This window comes from Camelus dromedarius, chromosome 2, assembly GCF_036321535.1.
Source record: "Camelus dromedarius isolate mCamDro1 chromosome 2, mCamDro1.pat, whole genome shotgun sequence".
NCBI classification, from domain to species: domain Eukaryota; kingdom Metazoa; phylum Chordata; class Mammalia; order Artiodactyla; family Camelidae; genus Camelus; species Camelus dromedarius.
The window spans coordinates 51,979,176-51,995,071 of NC_087437.1; the positions used below are offsets into that span (position 1 = coordinate 51,979,176).

Below are 15,896 nucleotides of genomic sequence, written 5' to 3' on the forward strand. Positions count from 1 at the left end.
AAGTAACTTAACTACCTTTCAGAACAAAGTGCAAAAATATTAATAGGAATACAGAAATTTCCAGAACTCAACAAGGTAAAATTCACAATGTCTGCCATGCCTAGATTCCTAGGCATGCAGAGAAGAAGAAAACCACAACTTACGATGAGAAAGATCAATCAAAACTGACATAGACCTGAAACAGATGTTAGAATTAGCAGACCAAGGACATAACAGTTATTATAACTATAGTCCATATGTCCAAAAGTTAAGTAGAGACTTGGAGATATTAAAAAAGATGCAAATCTAACTGCTAGAGATAAAATCTTCAGTGCTTAAGATAAAAAATACCCTGAATGGGATTAACAGCAGAGTATAGATATTGCAGGAAAAAATTTGAAGGTACAGCAGTAGAATCTATCCAAAATGAAACAGAATAAGTAATTAAAAAAAACTCATAGGTTAGTAACCTATGAGACAGCACCAAGTAGCCTAATATGTGTGTAGTTGAAATCTCTGAAGAAGAGGAGAGAAAAAGGTTAGGTTAAATAATGGTCAAAAACTTCCAAAACAATAAACACAAATTTCAAGAAGCTCAATGAACACAAACACAAGTAAAATAAGGAAAACCGTACATAGGTTGATCCAATGAGTTGGAAAGAGGAAAATATTAAAGGAGGCAAAGAAAAAAGTTCACACGCAGAGGAGCAATAATAAATGTAAGAGCAGATTTCTCATCAGAAACAATCTTCAGCAATCTCCAAAGAAGATACACAAATGGCCAATAAGCATATGACAAGATGCTCAGGATCATCAATCATTAGGGAAATGCAAATAAAAACCACAGTGAGATACCACTCATACCCACCAGGATGACTGTAATCAAAAAGACAGGGAGTAACAACTGTAGATTAGGATGCGGGAAAACTAGAACTCTCATATATTGCTTGTGGGACATGGTGCAGCCACTGTGGAAAATGTTTTGGCAGTTCCTCAAAATATTAAACATAAAGATTCCATATGACTGAGCAGTACTGTTCCTAGGTAGCTACCCCAGAGAAGCAAAGACATATGTCCACACAAATACTTGTACACAAATGTTTATAGCAGCATTATTCATAATAGCCAAAAGGTCGAAACAGTCTAAATGTCCACCAATTGATAAATGGATAAACAAAATGTGTCATAGCCATGTAATAGAATGCTATTTCTCAGTAAAAAAGATGAGCTATTGACACATGCTACAACATGGATAGACCTCAGAAATACTGTGTTAAGTGAAAGAAGCCATATGGAAAGACCACATATTGTTTGATTCTATTTATATGAAATTTCAGAAAAGACAGGTTTATAAAGACAGTACAATGGGGACTGGGAGTAGGAATGGGGATTGACTGAAAATGGGTAAAAGAGATCCTTGTGGAATGGTGGAAATGTTCTGAAACTGGATTTTGGTGATGGTTGAACAACAGTATATTTACTAAAAATTATTGCACTCTTAATGAGTAAATTTTGTGGTATATAAATTATACTTCAAAGCTGTAATTTAAAAAGCAGTTGAATGTTTAAAACAAAAATAATGTACTGTTTATGGTAAGTAGAGATAATAGTATAACAAAAATAGTATATGCCAGTAGGGAGTAGGGGACAGAACTATATCATTGTAAAATTATTACATTATATATCGAATAGTATAATATTTAAATGTAGACTGACAGAATGGCCATCATTCAAAAGTCCACAAATGGTATATGCTGGAGAGGTGTGGAGAAAAGGGAACCCTCCTACACTGCTGATGGGAATGCAGTTTGGTGCAGCCATTGTGGAAAACAGTATGGAGATTCCTCAGAAGGCTAGGAATAGACTTACATATGACCCAGTAATCCCACTCCTGGGCATATATCCAGAAGGAACCCTACTTCAAAAAGACACCTGAACCCCAGTGTTCATAGCAGCACTATTTACAATAGCCAAGACATGGAAAGAGCCTAAATATCCATTGTCAGATGACTGGATAAAGAAGATGTGGTATATTTATACAATGAAATACTATTCAGCCATTAAAAATGATAACATAATGCCATTTGCAGCAACATGGATGTCCCTGGAGAATGTCATTCCAAGTGAAGTAAGCCAGAAAGAGAAAGAAAAATACCATATGATATTGCTTATATGTGGAATCTAAAGAAAAGAAAAGAAAAAGACAAATGAAGATAAATACAAAACAGAAACAGACTCATAGACGTAGAGTACAAACTTGTGGTTGTCAGTGGGGAGGTGGGTGGGAAGGGACAGACTGGGGGTTTGAAATTTGTAGATACTTAAAGGTATATATAGAATAAATAAACAAGTTTATACTGTATAGCACAGGGAAATAGATACAAGATCTCGTGGTAGCTCATGGGGAAAAAGAATGTGACAATGAATATATGTACGTTCATGTATAACTGAAAAATTGTGCTCTACCCTAGAAATTGACAACATTGTAAACTGACTATAACTCAATAAAATAAAATTTTATAAAATGTAGACTGAGATGAGTTAAAGCTGCATATTGTAAACACTGGAGCAGTCACCAAAAAAAGTATGACTTTACAATAGTAGCAACAAAATGGAATGTTAAAAAATATTAAATTCAATGAAGCATAAAAAAGAACAGATAGTACAAGTAGAAAACAATAAGATAATAAATCTAAACCCAACTCTCCCAGTAATTATAGGAAATAGAAGTAGTTTAAACATTTCAATTAAAAGGCAGGGAATACCAGACTGTAGAAAAAAGCAAGAACCAACTATGTGCTATCTATAAAAAACATTAGATACAAAGACATAGACAAATTAAAAGTAAGGGGAAGGAAAAAGACATATCATGCAAACACTGATCTTTAGAATGGCTATATTAATATCAGATTAAGTAGATTTCAGAGTAGGGAATATCGATAAGAAATAAAGAGAAATTTCAGATTGATAAAAACAGGTTACTTTATCAAGGAGACATAATAATCTTAAAAGTGTGAGCACCCAATAACAGACCTTCAAAATATATGGAACAAAAACTAGCAAAACTAAAAAGAGAAACAGAAATCCAAAATTATAGTTTGGAAATTTCAAAACTACTTTCTCAGTAATTAATACAATTAATAGACAGAAAGCCATCAAGGGCATACAAGATTTAAAAAAAAATTATTGACCAACTTGACTTACCTGATATTTATAGAATATTTCACCCAACAAAAGCAAATTACACACTTTTTCAAGTGCACATAGGGCGTCCTATAAATTATATGCTAGACCATAAAATAAACTACAGCAAATTGTTGAAGGAATTATCAGGGTAAATTTGGAGAAAACCCAAATATTTGGAAGTTAAATAACACTTTTATAAATGACCTGTCAGTGAAAGAAGGAATCTCAAAGGATATTAGAATATATTCTTAACTAAGTGAAAGTGAAAACACAACATATCAAAAATATATGGTCTACAATTAGATCAGTTTTTTGAGAGTAATTTACAGCATTAGATACTTATGTTAGTAAAGAACATCAAGTTAGTGATCTAAGTTTCTGTCTTAATTAAGGAAATAGAGAAAAGCCAATAAACTTAAAAGTAGATTAAAGGAAGAAATAATTAAAAAGATGAACACAAATCAATTAAGTAGAAAATAGGCAAACAATAGAGAAAATCAAAGAAACCAAAGCTTGTTCTTTAAAAGATAAAATTGATAAGCTTCTATTGAGACTAATCAAGAAAGAGAAGATGTAATTACTAATATCAGGAATGAGAGGTATTAAAAAGATATATTAATAGATATTAAAAAGATAATCTGAATAAGTTCTTGCCAATAAATTAAATAACTTTAGGTGAAATGGAAAAATTCTTTGGAAAGCACATATTATCAAAGCTGACTCAAGAAGAAATGAAAAATCTACATCTGTGTAGCTGTACATCAATTAAAGAAATTAACTGATTTCCTACAAAGAAAGGCCAGGCTCAGATAGCTTCACTAGGGAAGTCTGTTATATTTGAGGGAAAAAAAAATCAATTTTACATCAAAATCTTTTTGAAAATAGAGGAAAAGGGAGCATGTAACTCTTTTTATGACACTGGCTTAACTTTGATAATAAAACCAAAGACATTAGAATAAGGAACACTACTGACCAATGTCCTCATAAGCATAGAAGCAAAAATCCGTAAAATATTAGCAAATAGAAACCCGCAGTGTGTAAAAAGAGTAATCTTGATCAGATGGTGTTTATCCAAGTCATGCAAGGGCTGGTTTAACATTCAAGTATCAATGTGGCAGGGGGAGGGTGCAGCTCAGTGGTAGGAAGCATGCTTAGCATGCACGAGGTCCTGGGTTCAATCCCTAGTACCGCTACTTAAAAAATAAATAAATCTAATTACCTCCCCTACCAAAAATTTTTTTAAAAATTAGAAAAAACTATTACTTGATAGTTTTACATTGGATTCATTTTTTAATTCTCTCTACCTTTGTATATATATTTTAAATTTTTATAATGAAAAGTTAAGAAAAATGACTAGTTATCAGTTGTTGGCCTCATATATTTTGGGGATTTATACATTTTAACGTATTTAAGCCCCCCAGAAACTGCATGGTTTTCAAAGATGGGAAAACTTAATGTCAGAAGTTTGAAACTTGTTTACAATCATACCTTGTAGATGACAGCCAAAATTTGCAACCCAGATTGACCAGAAAGTAGGTTTCATTTCTAATTTGCTGGGCTATGATGATCCTCCTATGCTATGCTGCTTTGTCTTCCTGTTTTCTCTTGTGTTTTACATTGATATTTATTTCAAAGAACTTGGAGGTACCATTTTCAATTAACCCTATTCTTTGCCAGAAGCAGTGACTACTTGTCATCCAATAATAGTAGGCAGGTTACAACAGCTGTCCTTTAGATTTAGAACTTGACGCATTCCTCCCTTTCCCCATTACTTTGAAAAATAGAAAGACCATGTGTAAGCAGAGAATTACTTTTTGCACTTTCTCTTTTCTTCTACTTCCACTGACAGACTGGTATTTGATTGGCATTTCCCCCCGACTCACTTATGGGATGAAACCGTGTTGACGTAAAATGTTGCCTCGTAATTCATATTCTTTAAAACTTGAGACTTCTAATGCATGTAATTTTGCCTTTTTAATTTTTTTATAGGCTTTGGTTGGAGAGAAGGCTTGTTATCAATCCATCAGTAGCTATGGTGGTCAGATCTTTTATTTGGGGACAAAAGTAAGTTCTTCCACTCTGACTTGGCATTTGTTTGTTTCAGGATAGATGGGGCTGGAGGAGGTTGCTGGTAAAGAGGGTGGTGCATTACAAAGTGAATATTGATCAGCAGTAATCTAAAACTTTTAGGGTTTATATGGTCGTGATTTTTAACTAATTTATTTCCTCTCATTTTAGACATATTGTATTTTTACTTTTGTTTAGGTTCTGGTTTGTGGGATGTTTATTTTCTTTATTCAGAGGTATACTTTAATAATCGTCTTTCACATTTATGTTTTCATGACCAGAATATACCTTATCATATTTATTTGTCATGTAATTAAGATGTCCTTTAGCTTACAGCAGCTTAGAGTATACTAAAATGCATTGAGACATTTGACTTCTTATAGGAACTTTTTGTGTTATCAATTTGTTCTTGGGAGTTTTTTTTTAACCTAACATGGAGAAATATGTTGGGAGATTGGACTTTCCTTGTTCCTTTTCTGTGGAATTAACTCCTTCTTAGACTTAATTTACTTTTTACATGTTTGATTTACTCTTTAATGTGGGCCCTTGAAGACCCTTTAGTAAATGCTTCTAACTGTAGTATGAAATATTTTTACTTAAAGAGATGTAAAATAGGTGTGGGACTGAGACATACATGTCTCTCAAATGAGTTCGTTAAAGATGATCATTTTAATTTCCTTCTCTTTATTTTCCAGTCTGTTTATGTGATGATGCTGAGGAGCTGGAGAGAGGTGAGTTCAAAGTAATTTTATTATATGTTAGCACTATCGAATTGAGAGCATCTTAACAGTTTTGTTTTGACTTTGCAGAAAAAGATTATTTGGATTTGTGCTTTTTAATTTTTAATTTTTTTACTTTTTAAAATTTTTTGGATGGAGGTAGGTAATTAAATTTATTTGTTTATTTATATTTGTTTTTTAATGGAGGTCCTGGGGATTGAACCCAGGACCTTGTGTATGCTAAGCATGTGCTCTACCACTGAGCTATACCCACTCCCCTGGATTTGTGCTTTTTAGTTTCAAAAGTGTACATCAAAACCATTATAACTCTTATGTATTTGATTTGATAGAACTGACTGTAAGTCAGCATTAGGCCTGGCTATGTATATCAGAAAATTCAAAATAACAGTGGTGTGAAGAAGATTTCTCTCTTATGTAAAAGCAGTGTGGAGGTAGGCAGTCTGTGGCTAGTGTGGCAGCTCCGTGGTCTTTGGCATACTACACTTTTCTACCATCCTTATGTGTGGATTCTAGTCTCAAGGTCATTTTATGTTCCAGCATGACTGCTGGAGCTCCAGCTGTTAAGTTTACATTCCAGGAAGGAGGAAAGAGAAGGACTGGCCCTGTCCTTTTAGGGTGACATCCCAGAAATACCAAATAACACTTCCACTTACCTATTGTTGGCCAGAACTTAGTCACATGGCCCAAAGTGGCTGCAGGGGAGTCTTAGAAATGTCCTTTAACTGGTATATTGCTGTCTCATGTAAACTTGAGATTTGTTACTAAGGAGGAAGGAGCAACTAGACGTTATGATTAAACACCTAGCCATTTCTGCTACAGTGACATTCCAGCTGTTTCCTCTTTTCATTTTTAGGTCTTGTGACTGCTTATACTAGCCTTTACAATCACTGTACTGTCCAGTGCTTTACGAAATTATTTTTGGGAATAAGATATTCACATGGTTTTGGAATAATTTTAGCTACTAAGCAGCAACTTCTGGAAAGATTAGGTAGAATAGGAATTCTGACCGGTGGTTGGTCAGACAAAGGAGTCTGGCTTCTCTCATTCATTCATTTTAGAGAGTGGATCACCTCCTGAAACAAGATTGTCTCACGGAAGCCTTGGCTCTCGCATGGTCTTTTCATGAAGGAAAAGCAAAAGCAGTAGTGGGTAAGTTAATGGAACACCACTGTAGCAGATGTTATTTTCTGGAGCAGAGACAATGGATAATGCTAATCACTTACAGAACTCACTCACCAAAGTGTTAATAAGTGTTTTGTAACTAAGATGTTATCAAACCTTGCAGACTTTTAGTGAAAAAGATTAATGACATGTACAGGATATAGAATTTTAAAGGACACTGTAAAAATTCAATTCATAAGTAAAATTTACTATTAGAACAAAAGGGAAGTATACTGATATGCTGTCTGGTCTGCTAGATGGGAGGTCTATTATGGCATATTAGCCAACATTTTGATACCTAAGGATTGTTAGGATTGTATCTATTGTTAGCATAGGTTATAAGTAGAAGACCAGAACAATTTCAGTCCTGAAGATGTGGTTTAACTGGTTTTATGCCGGATTTTGCTTCTCTGCAGGATTGTCAGGGGATGCCGGTAAGAGAAAGGCTGTTGTTGCAGATCGGGTAAGTATTTTAATAGGGTCTTTACTAGGCTACAGTACACATTTGCTTTGGGTATTTGCTAATAATATTTGGGTATGATTAGGTAAATGTCTGCAGTCAAGGAGAGACTAAAAAAGCAAATCAGATTATAATTCCCTCTTGTTATCTTGAGTACTTTTAAAATTTCTTCTTATCACCTTTTCTTTTTTCCCTTGCTCACTCTCTTATGAAGGTAAATAGTAAAATACCAAAAGACAGAAGGAGGGGGAAAATCCAGGGATCTGGATAATTTCTGAACCTAGTGATAGCTCACTGAAAATTGACATTTGTTAGTCTTTATGAACCGATTAGTAATTATGAGAAATACTGTATGTGCAAGTATTCATGTTGCCTGAGGTAGCAGAGGGGGCTGATGTTTATTATTATTATTAATTAGCATTAATATGGTTAATGTTAATATTTAACATTAGCTTTGTTTTCCTACTCTAAATTTGGTTGAATTCATTTACTGTAGTCATTCCTTCTCCTTTTTATTGTACAAATGCATTGGTGAACATTAGATTCCAAATTAGTATAAACATTTGGAAAACATGCACAGAAATCAGTCATTCCTTAGACTCATAAATGATTTTCTCAGTAACTGGTAAAAAGAATTGGCTATCTGGGAAGGACCTATGCAGAGGATCACTAAAGAGCTAAACCTCATCTTTTTTTTTTCCTGAGCAATATGTGTATTAATGAGGTCTGGAACCTGGGGGTATTTATTAGGAAAGATTAGCAAATTGGTACCAGCCCTAAGGCTGAAAGAAATTAGACTAGGTTAAAAAAAATTGGGACATAAAGCTACTAAATTTTTTCATTATATTTTTAATACAATAACAAAGCATTATTAGTTAAGAGAATCTAATATATTAAGTATTGAAAAACATTAGAGATATGTTTTAATTTCTACACAAGGCTGTTTTCCTTACAGATGGTAGAAATCCTATTCCATTATGCAGATCGAGCTCTGAAAAAGTGCCCAGACCAGGGGAAAATCCAAGTGATGGAGCAGCATTTTCAGGTACATCTTTGCAAGTGCTTCTAGTAGACTTTGCCATGAATAGGTCTCGTACTGCTCTTTGATATTACTTGATAATGGGACTTTCATGTTTTACTTAACATTTTTCAGTATTCAAAGCTTTATTACAGAGTTTGTGGAGCATTCTGAATGATTAAATTTTGAAGTAACAGGTGTACAGACACATGGGAGCAGATGAGTACAATGTTGTGGAGTGTTAGTGCTTAGGTACCTGGTGCTTCATGGAAGGAGAGAGGGTCTGTACAAGGGTACTTACTTGTGAATTGACACCTCACAGTGGCTGACACCTTGCTGATGACTGACACTTATGTTAACTAGGCTAGTTGGAAAAGAAGTGTACTGCCAACGTTTAAATTTAGTTCTAGGAGCACCTGTGACTCAAGAATAGATCAGTTACAAAAAATAAATATGATCTCTTGAATATACTAATGAAAAACCTTTAGTTTCTCTTGAAACTCAGTGAAAATGGAAGACCAGGAATGCTTTAAAGACTTGCACAGTGTTTATTATGTGAGTTTTACTGTTTGCAGTGATCTCCAAATATATTTGTTGCAGATTTCTGTTTCTTCTTCCCCATTCAGAGAGCTTCTTCCCCACCCCCTGCCTCCTCTTTTTAACAGATATTTGAGGGTCTAATACAGAGGTCAGCAAACATTTTCTAAAAAGACCCAGATAGTAAAATACAGGCTTTGTGGGGCACATTTGGTCTCTGTCACATATTCTTCTTTATGATTTTTAAAAATTTGTTTGTTTTTAAACAACCCTTTGAAAATGTAAAAACCATTCTTAGTTGTGAGCCATTCAGGCTGTGGGCAGGACTTGGCCCTTGGGCCAAATTGTGTCTAACTCTTGGTCTGATACGTACTAGGCACTAGGCAATAGTGTGTAAAACGTATGTGGTCCTTGCTATCTTAAAGTTGAGAGTCTACCCAAAATAACTTTTCTTGTGTATATTAATGGAAGTATTGAGGAGAAATAAAGGGTTTTGAAGTTTTGTGGAGTAGGCACAGCTCATATCTTTTTATATCTCCATTTGTTGCTCTTAACTTTGGAAGACAAGGGTAGATGTGGCAATTAACAATTGGAAAGTCTCAGAGCAGAATTTGGTTTCTTGAACTGCACTCCTTAATGCCACAGTAGTGGACTTCTGGGAGGATTAACTTTCATTGCCTTTTGGCTGGAAGCTCATTAAATTTCTCAGTAAAGAAGAAGGAACCTATATAAAGTTATAAAAATAGATAACTTAGGAGGAAAACATGGCAGAAAGAAAGCATTTGGAGACAAAACTGTGTGGGAACAGTACCTTGTATAAAAATGATTTTGTGTACCAATGCAGTATATATAGAAAAGAAAATTTAGTATTTTAACAAGAGGCTACCTATTGCCAAGCAGTAGGATGGTATTCGTGTAAAAACTCTTGTGTTGGGAGGTATACTTTGTAGAAAAAAAATACCCAATAGGGAATGCTAGGAGGGGCTAAGGGGGCGTGTGTGCGTGCAGGCGCGTGATATGGAAACCACTGTGCTGGCAAAGAACATGGCAGAGAACTATAAAAGAAGAAAGGAACAAAAGTGATATTCTGATGGAGAAATATGAAAAAAATTTCAGCACGACAGAGTAGATGATGGCTTCGAAAGCAGATGTCATAAAGTTTACTGAGAAACAAACTGTAGTAATGTGTTCCTTAATCATCTAGATATTTGTTGGAAGTTTCACTTTGCTGAACGAGTATCTAATAACTTTTTATTTATTAATGATTTAATCTCATTGGAGGTAAAGGAAACAATGGTGGGAACTGTTACTATGGATTTACTTTGTAACCAGTGATTAGGGAAGTAGAAGGGATAGACTCTTGATAGAAAAATTATTTTATTTTAAAGACTAATAATGAAAAATACACTCAGTATGAATCCTGTATTTTAGAAAGCAGATATTTCAGAAAAAAATATAGGCAAACATTCATGGTTATAGCCTCCAAAATACTAATGGGCTCACAAAGAAGAAATTCTTTAATTTTGATGTTATAACCAAAAACAATTCAAAGAGACAGGAAATGGGGAAGAATATTGAGAGAAGTATCTGTCTACAAAACACAGAACAGCTACCAAAGATGGAGAGAGAGATAAACAAAGGTATTTGCCAAAGCCATCAAGAATCTATAAGACTATCACAAAGGAGGCTAGTTAGGTCCAGAATGTGCTTCCCAAAATGCTAAGGGTACAAAAAAGGGATTTTGACAAAGATTCACTAGATATATATATACTACATGCCAAGTACTGTGTAAAGGGTATGATGTTCATTTTTGTTTAACTCTCAGAGCAACACCAGGAGGTAGATACTGTTTTTATCCCCATTTTTTTAGATGAGGAAATTTAGGCTGAGAGAAGTTAAAGTGACTTTCCACGGTAATACTGCTGATAAAAGGTGGGGCCAGAACTCCAATCCACGTTTTTCTGACTTCAGAGTCCAGCTCTTAACTAACCATTGCACTATACTATTATTTTCAAAGCAAGTGCAGGAAAATGATGAGTGAGAAGGGGTGATGATAATTGGTGATCAAGAACGATAATTAGAGCAAACTTCTGAACTGTTTGATGCCTACCATGTGGCAGGTGCTGTTACAAACCCTTTACACGTATTAACTCATTTACTTTTTATAACACTCTCAGATAGGTACTGTCATTATTCACATTTATAAATGAGAGTGAGGCACAGAGAGATTAAACAGCCTGTTGCAGTTCATGTAGCTAGTGAACAATGTGGCTGGATTAGAATCCAGGCAATTGGGCTTCAGAGCGCACATCTGGACTGCCACACTCTGTTATAGAGCAATGCTTCTTATTCTGCCTTCATTTTCATGAGCACACAGAATGGTCTTTAAAATGGAAAAGTCCAGATAAATGTATTAAAGAAAAAAGCTGAAGTCCGGCATGTATTTCATGTTCTGTATTAACAACCAGTAACAAGTATAGTTCAAGCGAAAAGAATGGTTTTTTTCTAAAGAATGGATTTTTGATTTGTCAGTTGATAAAATGAGTCTTACTTTTGTAAGTCCCCACTCCAATGTCAAGCATTTCTGTTACTGAAAGGTTAAGACAAAAATGACAAAAGAATCAGGAGTAGCACCAGGTCAGAATTAATTTGATTAGGTAAGGGATAATTTACTTGAACAGCCTTTATACTTAAAGGTAAATAATTTAATTTCTGTCTGTATAGTTAGCATTGGATCTTCTTGAATAATCAAGTATTTTAAGTTGTAGGATCATAAAAACAAAGTTCAAATTTCCATAGTACAACACAAATACCTATAATTTTCAGAAGAGGTTTTATTCTATAATGAAAATAGAAGATTCAAATTATTTTAAAAAGTTAGTAAAGGCAATACCCAACTTTTCAAAAAAGATTTAGGTTGGGTGCTTTTGTGAGAATTTCTCATACAAATATATGATTTAATTTGATCTGATTTGATCTGAGATGACATACTGTAGAATCAGTCACGCAAAAAACGTTGTTACTGAGTTAAAAACTTTCTTTTATTTCATTACATTATGATTGTTCAAATCTCAAGACTCAGTGGAATTATAACCCAGAATACCATCTGAATGTTCTGAGCTATCATTAGTAACTTGTAAGTAACTTCGGATCAATTTTCAAATAAGGCACACTCAATTAAGCATGGATGCCTGAGCAGAGGAGACAATTTACTTCACTCAGGAGAACTATTTTCTTTTAGAAAAGGTGGTCTTTTAGCTCATCAGGATGAGTGAAATACATGCCCAAGTGGCCACAAATCTGCTCTTTTAAGTGTTTAATCTTAAATATTTCATTATAAAATAATCATAAAATAGTTCAATAGGTTAACTCTTAAGTGTAATTTTTTAAAAGAAGAGTGGACTTAGGAAACTATCCACTGATAACCCCAGTGTGGTTTGTGAACATTTTCCATGAGTTCACCTAAAAAAAACCTTGTTAAACTCACATACTGTTATTTTGAAAGGAATGTGAGGACAGTCTGTTCATGGAATGCTTATTTCATAACCTCTTGATTTCATTAAAGCATTTGTCTGTTTTCCATTATCCTCAGTGCTGAAATAGATTAGTAAATAATAGTAAATAGATATGCAGCTAGGTGAACATCCCTACCCAAAAAGTATTCTTTGGTGGCTTAGTATTAATTGCTTTTTAGGGCTGTTTCATCCAAATTTCTATCATTTGGATGAAGATTTATTGAGTGGCTTGTTGAATTTAGATGGCACGAAGAATCAAGGTCCAAAATGATCTTGATGAAGTGCAGTCAAAATTGTTACAAGATGAAATTTAACAAGGATAAACATCAAGACTTGCACTAGATTCAAATAATTATAAGTTACATGAGTACTGGACTGGGAAAATCTAGGTGGACAGGATTTTAGTTCACCCTAACCTTAGTATGAGCCAATAGTGTGTTAAGACCCAGAAAAGGAAAATGATAGTACCACTGGGCTACCAGTTGAAAATAAAAACTCTAAGAAGATACTTTATGGACTGTTGACAGACTGACGTGTATCCCACAACTGGGATGGTGGGAGGTTTTAAAAACAATAGTTAAAAAAAAAAAACAAAAAAAAAAACTAGGGCTTTTTGTCTGAGAAGAACGTAAGTAGATGGATGCCTGTCTTCAGATGGTGAAGGACTGTGCTGTAGGGATTTACTGTATTGCAGTAGAGGGAAGGCTAGTATAAGTGGTAGAAATCAGGAGAAGATCTGTTTCAATTTAAAATGACCTAGTGATTATGTAACAAACCTTGGACTTATGTGCCTCCTACTATTGAATATATTGAAGTAAAGGGATGGTGACCAACTAACCAGGAGTATTTTGAAAAGACTTTCTTTTGCTGGATGGGAACATCTGAGATTCTGTTTCATTATCAAGAAACTTTCATTGGAAACAGGAAATCTCTGATCCAATTATTTGAAATTCCATTAAGACTGGTTTCTAGCTCAGTCAAAATACTGAGCATTTATATTTTACCAGCAGGTGGCACTCATGCCTGCTGCCTCAATTTCAATCTTTACCTTTGAGGAGGAGCCTTACCTTTTCAGAATATGTAATGCCATTCAGTATTTCTGCTTTTCTCCAAAGATCAATCAATATTTTGCCCTATCTTAACTATAGGAAATAACTTTTGCCTATTGTGATGTTTTTGATAGGCTGTGGCTTTTGTTTATATAAGAAAAGATTTGAACCTATTATAATCTATTTGTGTAACTACTGGATTAAAAGGAATTAAAGTGGTCGCTGTTTCATACATCTTGAACCACATCTTTTCTTCTGGCCAAGTCTTTCCTTTCCCCACAACAAAGTCAGACAGCAAACAAATTTCTTCTTTGCCCCATACCATCTCCCATAGCCTTATGCCTTTTGTTCATACATTCTTAGCAGAGCCACACATCATATGAGTTCTCTCCATTTCCTTACCTCCCTCTCATTTCATGTCTGTGAATTCTGTGGACTCTTTTATTCCTCATCTTGTTGGTCCTCAGTAGCATTCAACATAGTTAACAACTTCTTGAAATAGTCTGTCCCTCTGGCATCTCTGGTATCATGCATTCCAGGTTTTTTCTTAACTCTCTTGCTACTTAATGTCTTTCTTTGTTTATTCTTCTTCCTCTTCTTTTACTTAACCAGTAAATGTTAGAATTCTTCATAATACTGTTACCTTTTATTTCTGTATCAGTGTTTCTCAAGATGCTGTCTGTTACTTGAGAGTATTTGTTTAAAAAATGCTTTTTCTTGAGTTATTTCCCTGGACTGCTGAATCAGGCTCTCTGGGACTGGTGACTAGGATTTATAATAAGCCCCTGAGCTGATTCTTAAGCATCTTAAAGTTTAAGAGTCATTGCTTTATCTTCTCTCCCTAGATGACATAGACAAATGACTGTCTTAACCACTGCCTCCAACCTAGACTTCCAAGATCCATATAGTTTAGTTGCCCCTTTACATCTTCACTTGGATGTTTTATAGGTATCTCACACTCATGAATATTCCCTCACAAAGCCCCTTCTGATGATCCCTATTTTAGTGAATGGATCTATCATCCACCTAAAGCAAGTTGAGTGATTCTTGTTTTTCATTTGTTCCTGTCTACTCTGCCTCTTAATAGTTTCTCTAATCTCTCTGCATCATGCCATCTATTCTGCCACTATTCTGGTCTACATCACTATCATTTTCTCTTGCTGTATTACTGTGGCTTCCTCATTGATCTTCCTGTACATATTATTACACTTCATTCCATTTTCCACGCAGTATCCATAGCAAATATATATCAAATCTATACATGAGATTCTCCTGGTTTAAGTCTTTTAAGAACTTCCCATTGTCCTAAAGTAAAGACTAAATTCCCTAGCAGTTTCTAAGGCTCTGCATGATATACCCCTCCCTGTCTCCCCCTAATTCTCTGTATCCCTACCATACTATAGAGTTCTTTTCAATTTCTTGATATCTCCATTCTTTCTTGACTCAGAACTTTTGCCCATGGTGTTCTCTTTGCATGAAAAATTCTCCCCCCCCCCTTTTTTTTTAGCTCCTGTTTATTTTCTGGTGCCAGCTTAAATGTTACTTACTCTGACTTTCAGGTTAAGTCAGATCCATTTTTTGGTAAAATCCTGTGCACTTAAATTACTCATTCAGTGTCAGTCTTCTCCAGCTAGACTTTGTAAGTCTGGGGACTTGTATGAGTTCAGAGACCATGTTTGATTTTTTTCACCACTGTATTCCCAGCATCTGGTTTAGTGCCCTAATTTTTATAAGTATTTGTTGAGGGAATTTTTTAAAATACACAAATTTATGTTATATACAATATTTGTCTTGGGGAGTATCTTTTAAATCTAACTCTGGGAGGTTTGAACTGAGAATAGAACTTAGCATTTGCCACACAGATGTCTGTAATCATGGCTAATATTGTGTGCTTTGTGCCTGGCAAGTATCTGACTTAATCTTTATAACATACTTGAGGAATAGTTATTATTTATCCCTATTTAAAGATGTTTAGAAGTATAAACAGACACAGAGAGAGGTAGAGTAACTTGTCTAGTATCATATGACCAGTAAGTAGAATCACAATAGGCACCCAGCCTCTTGACTCGGGAGCCTCGACCCTATATCTGCATTCCTCAGTTTATTCTTTGATAATCTCAGACCAGTGTGTTGTCAGGTAGCTCTCTTTGAAATAGAGAAGACCAAGTAATGTATAAGTTTTAG

The 15,896-nt window shown here is 34.6% G+C and overlaps 1 protein-coding gene across 4 annotated transcripts in view; it reads left to right on the plus strand.

Moving 5' to 3' along the window:
* VPS8 (VPS8 subunit of CORVET complex) overlaps nucleotides 1-15,896 on the plus strand; it is a 222,944-nt gene that overhangs the window by 42,714 nt on the left and 164,334 nt on the right. For all 4 annotated transcript variants that reach the window (XM_064493453.1, XM_031452660.2, XM_064493456.1 and 1 more), the window contains 5 exons: nucleotides 5,155-5,229; nucleotides 5,928-5,963; nucleotides 7,031-7,121; nucleotides 7,550-7,596; nucleotides 8,549-8,638. In XM_064493453.1, the coding sequence (XP_064349523.1) occupies nucleotides 5,155-5,229; nucleotides 5,928-5,963; nucleotides 7,031-7,121; nucleotides 7,550-7,596; nucleotides 8,549-8,638 (339 nt within the window). The remainder of the gene's footprint in view (nucleotides 1-5,154; nucleotides 5,230-5,927; nucleotides 5,964-7,030; nucleotides 7,122-7,549; nucleotides 7,597-8,548; nucleotides 8,639-15,896) is intronic.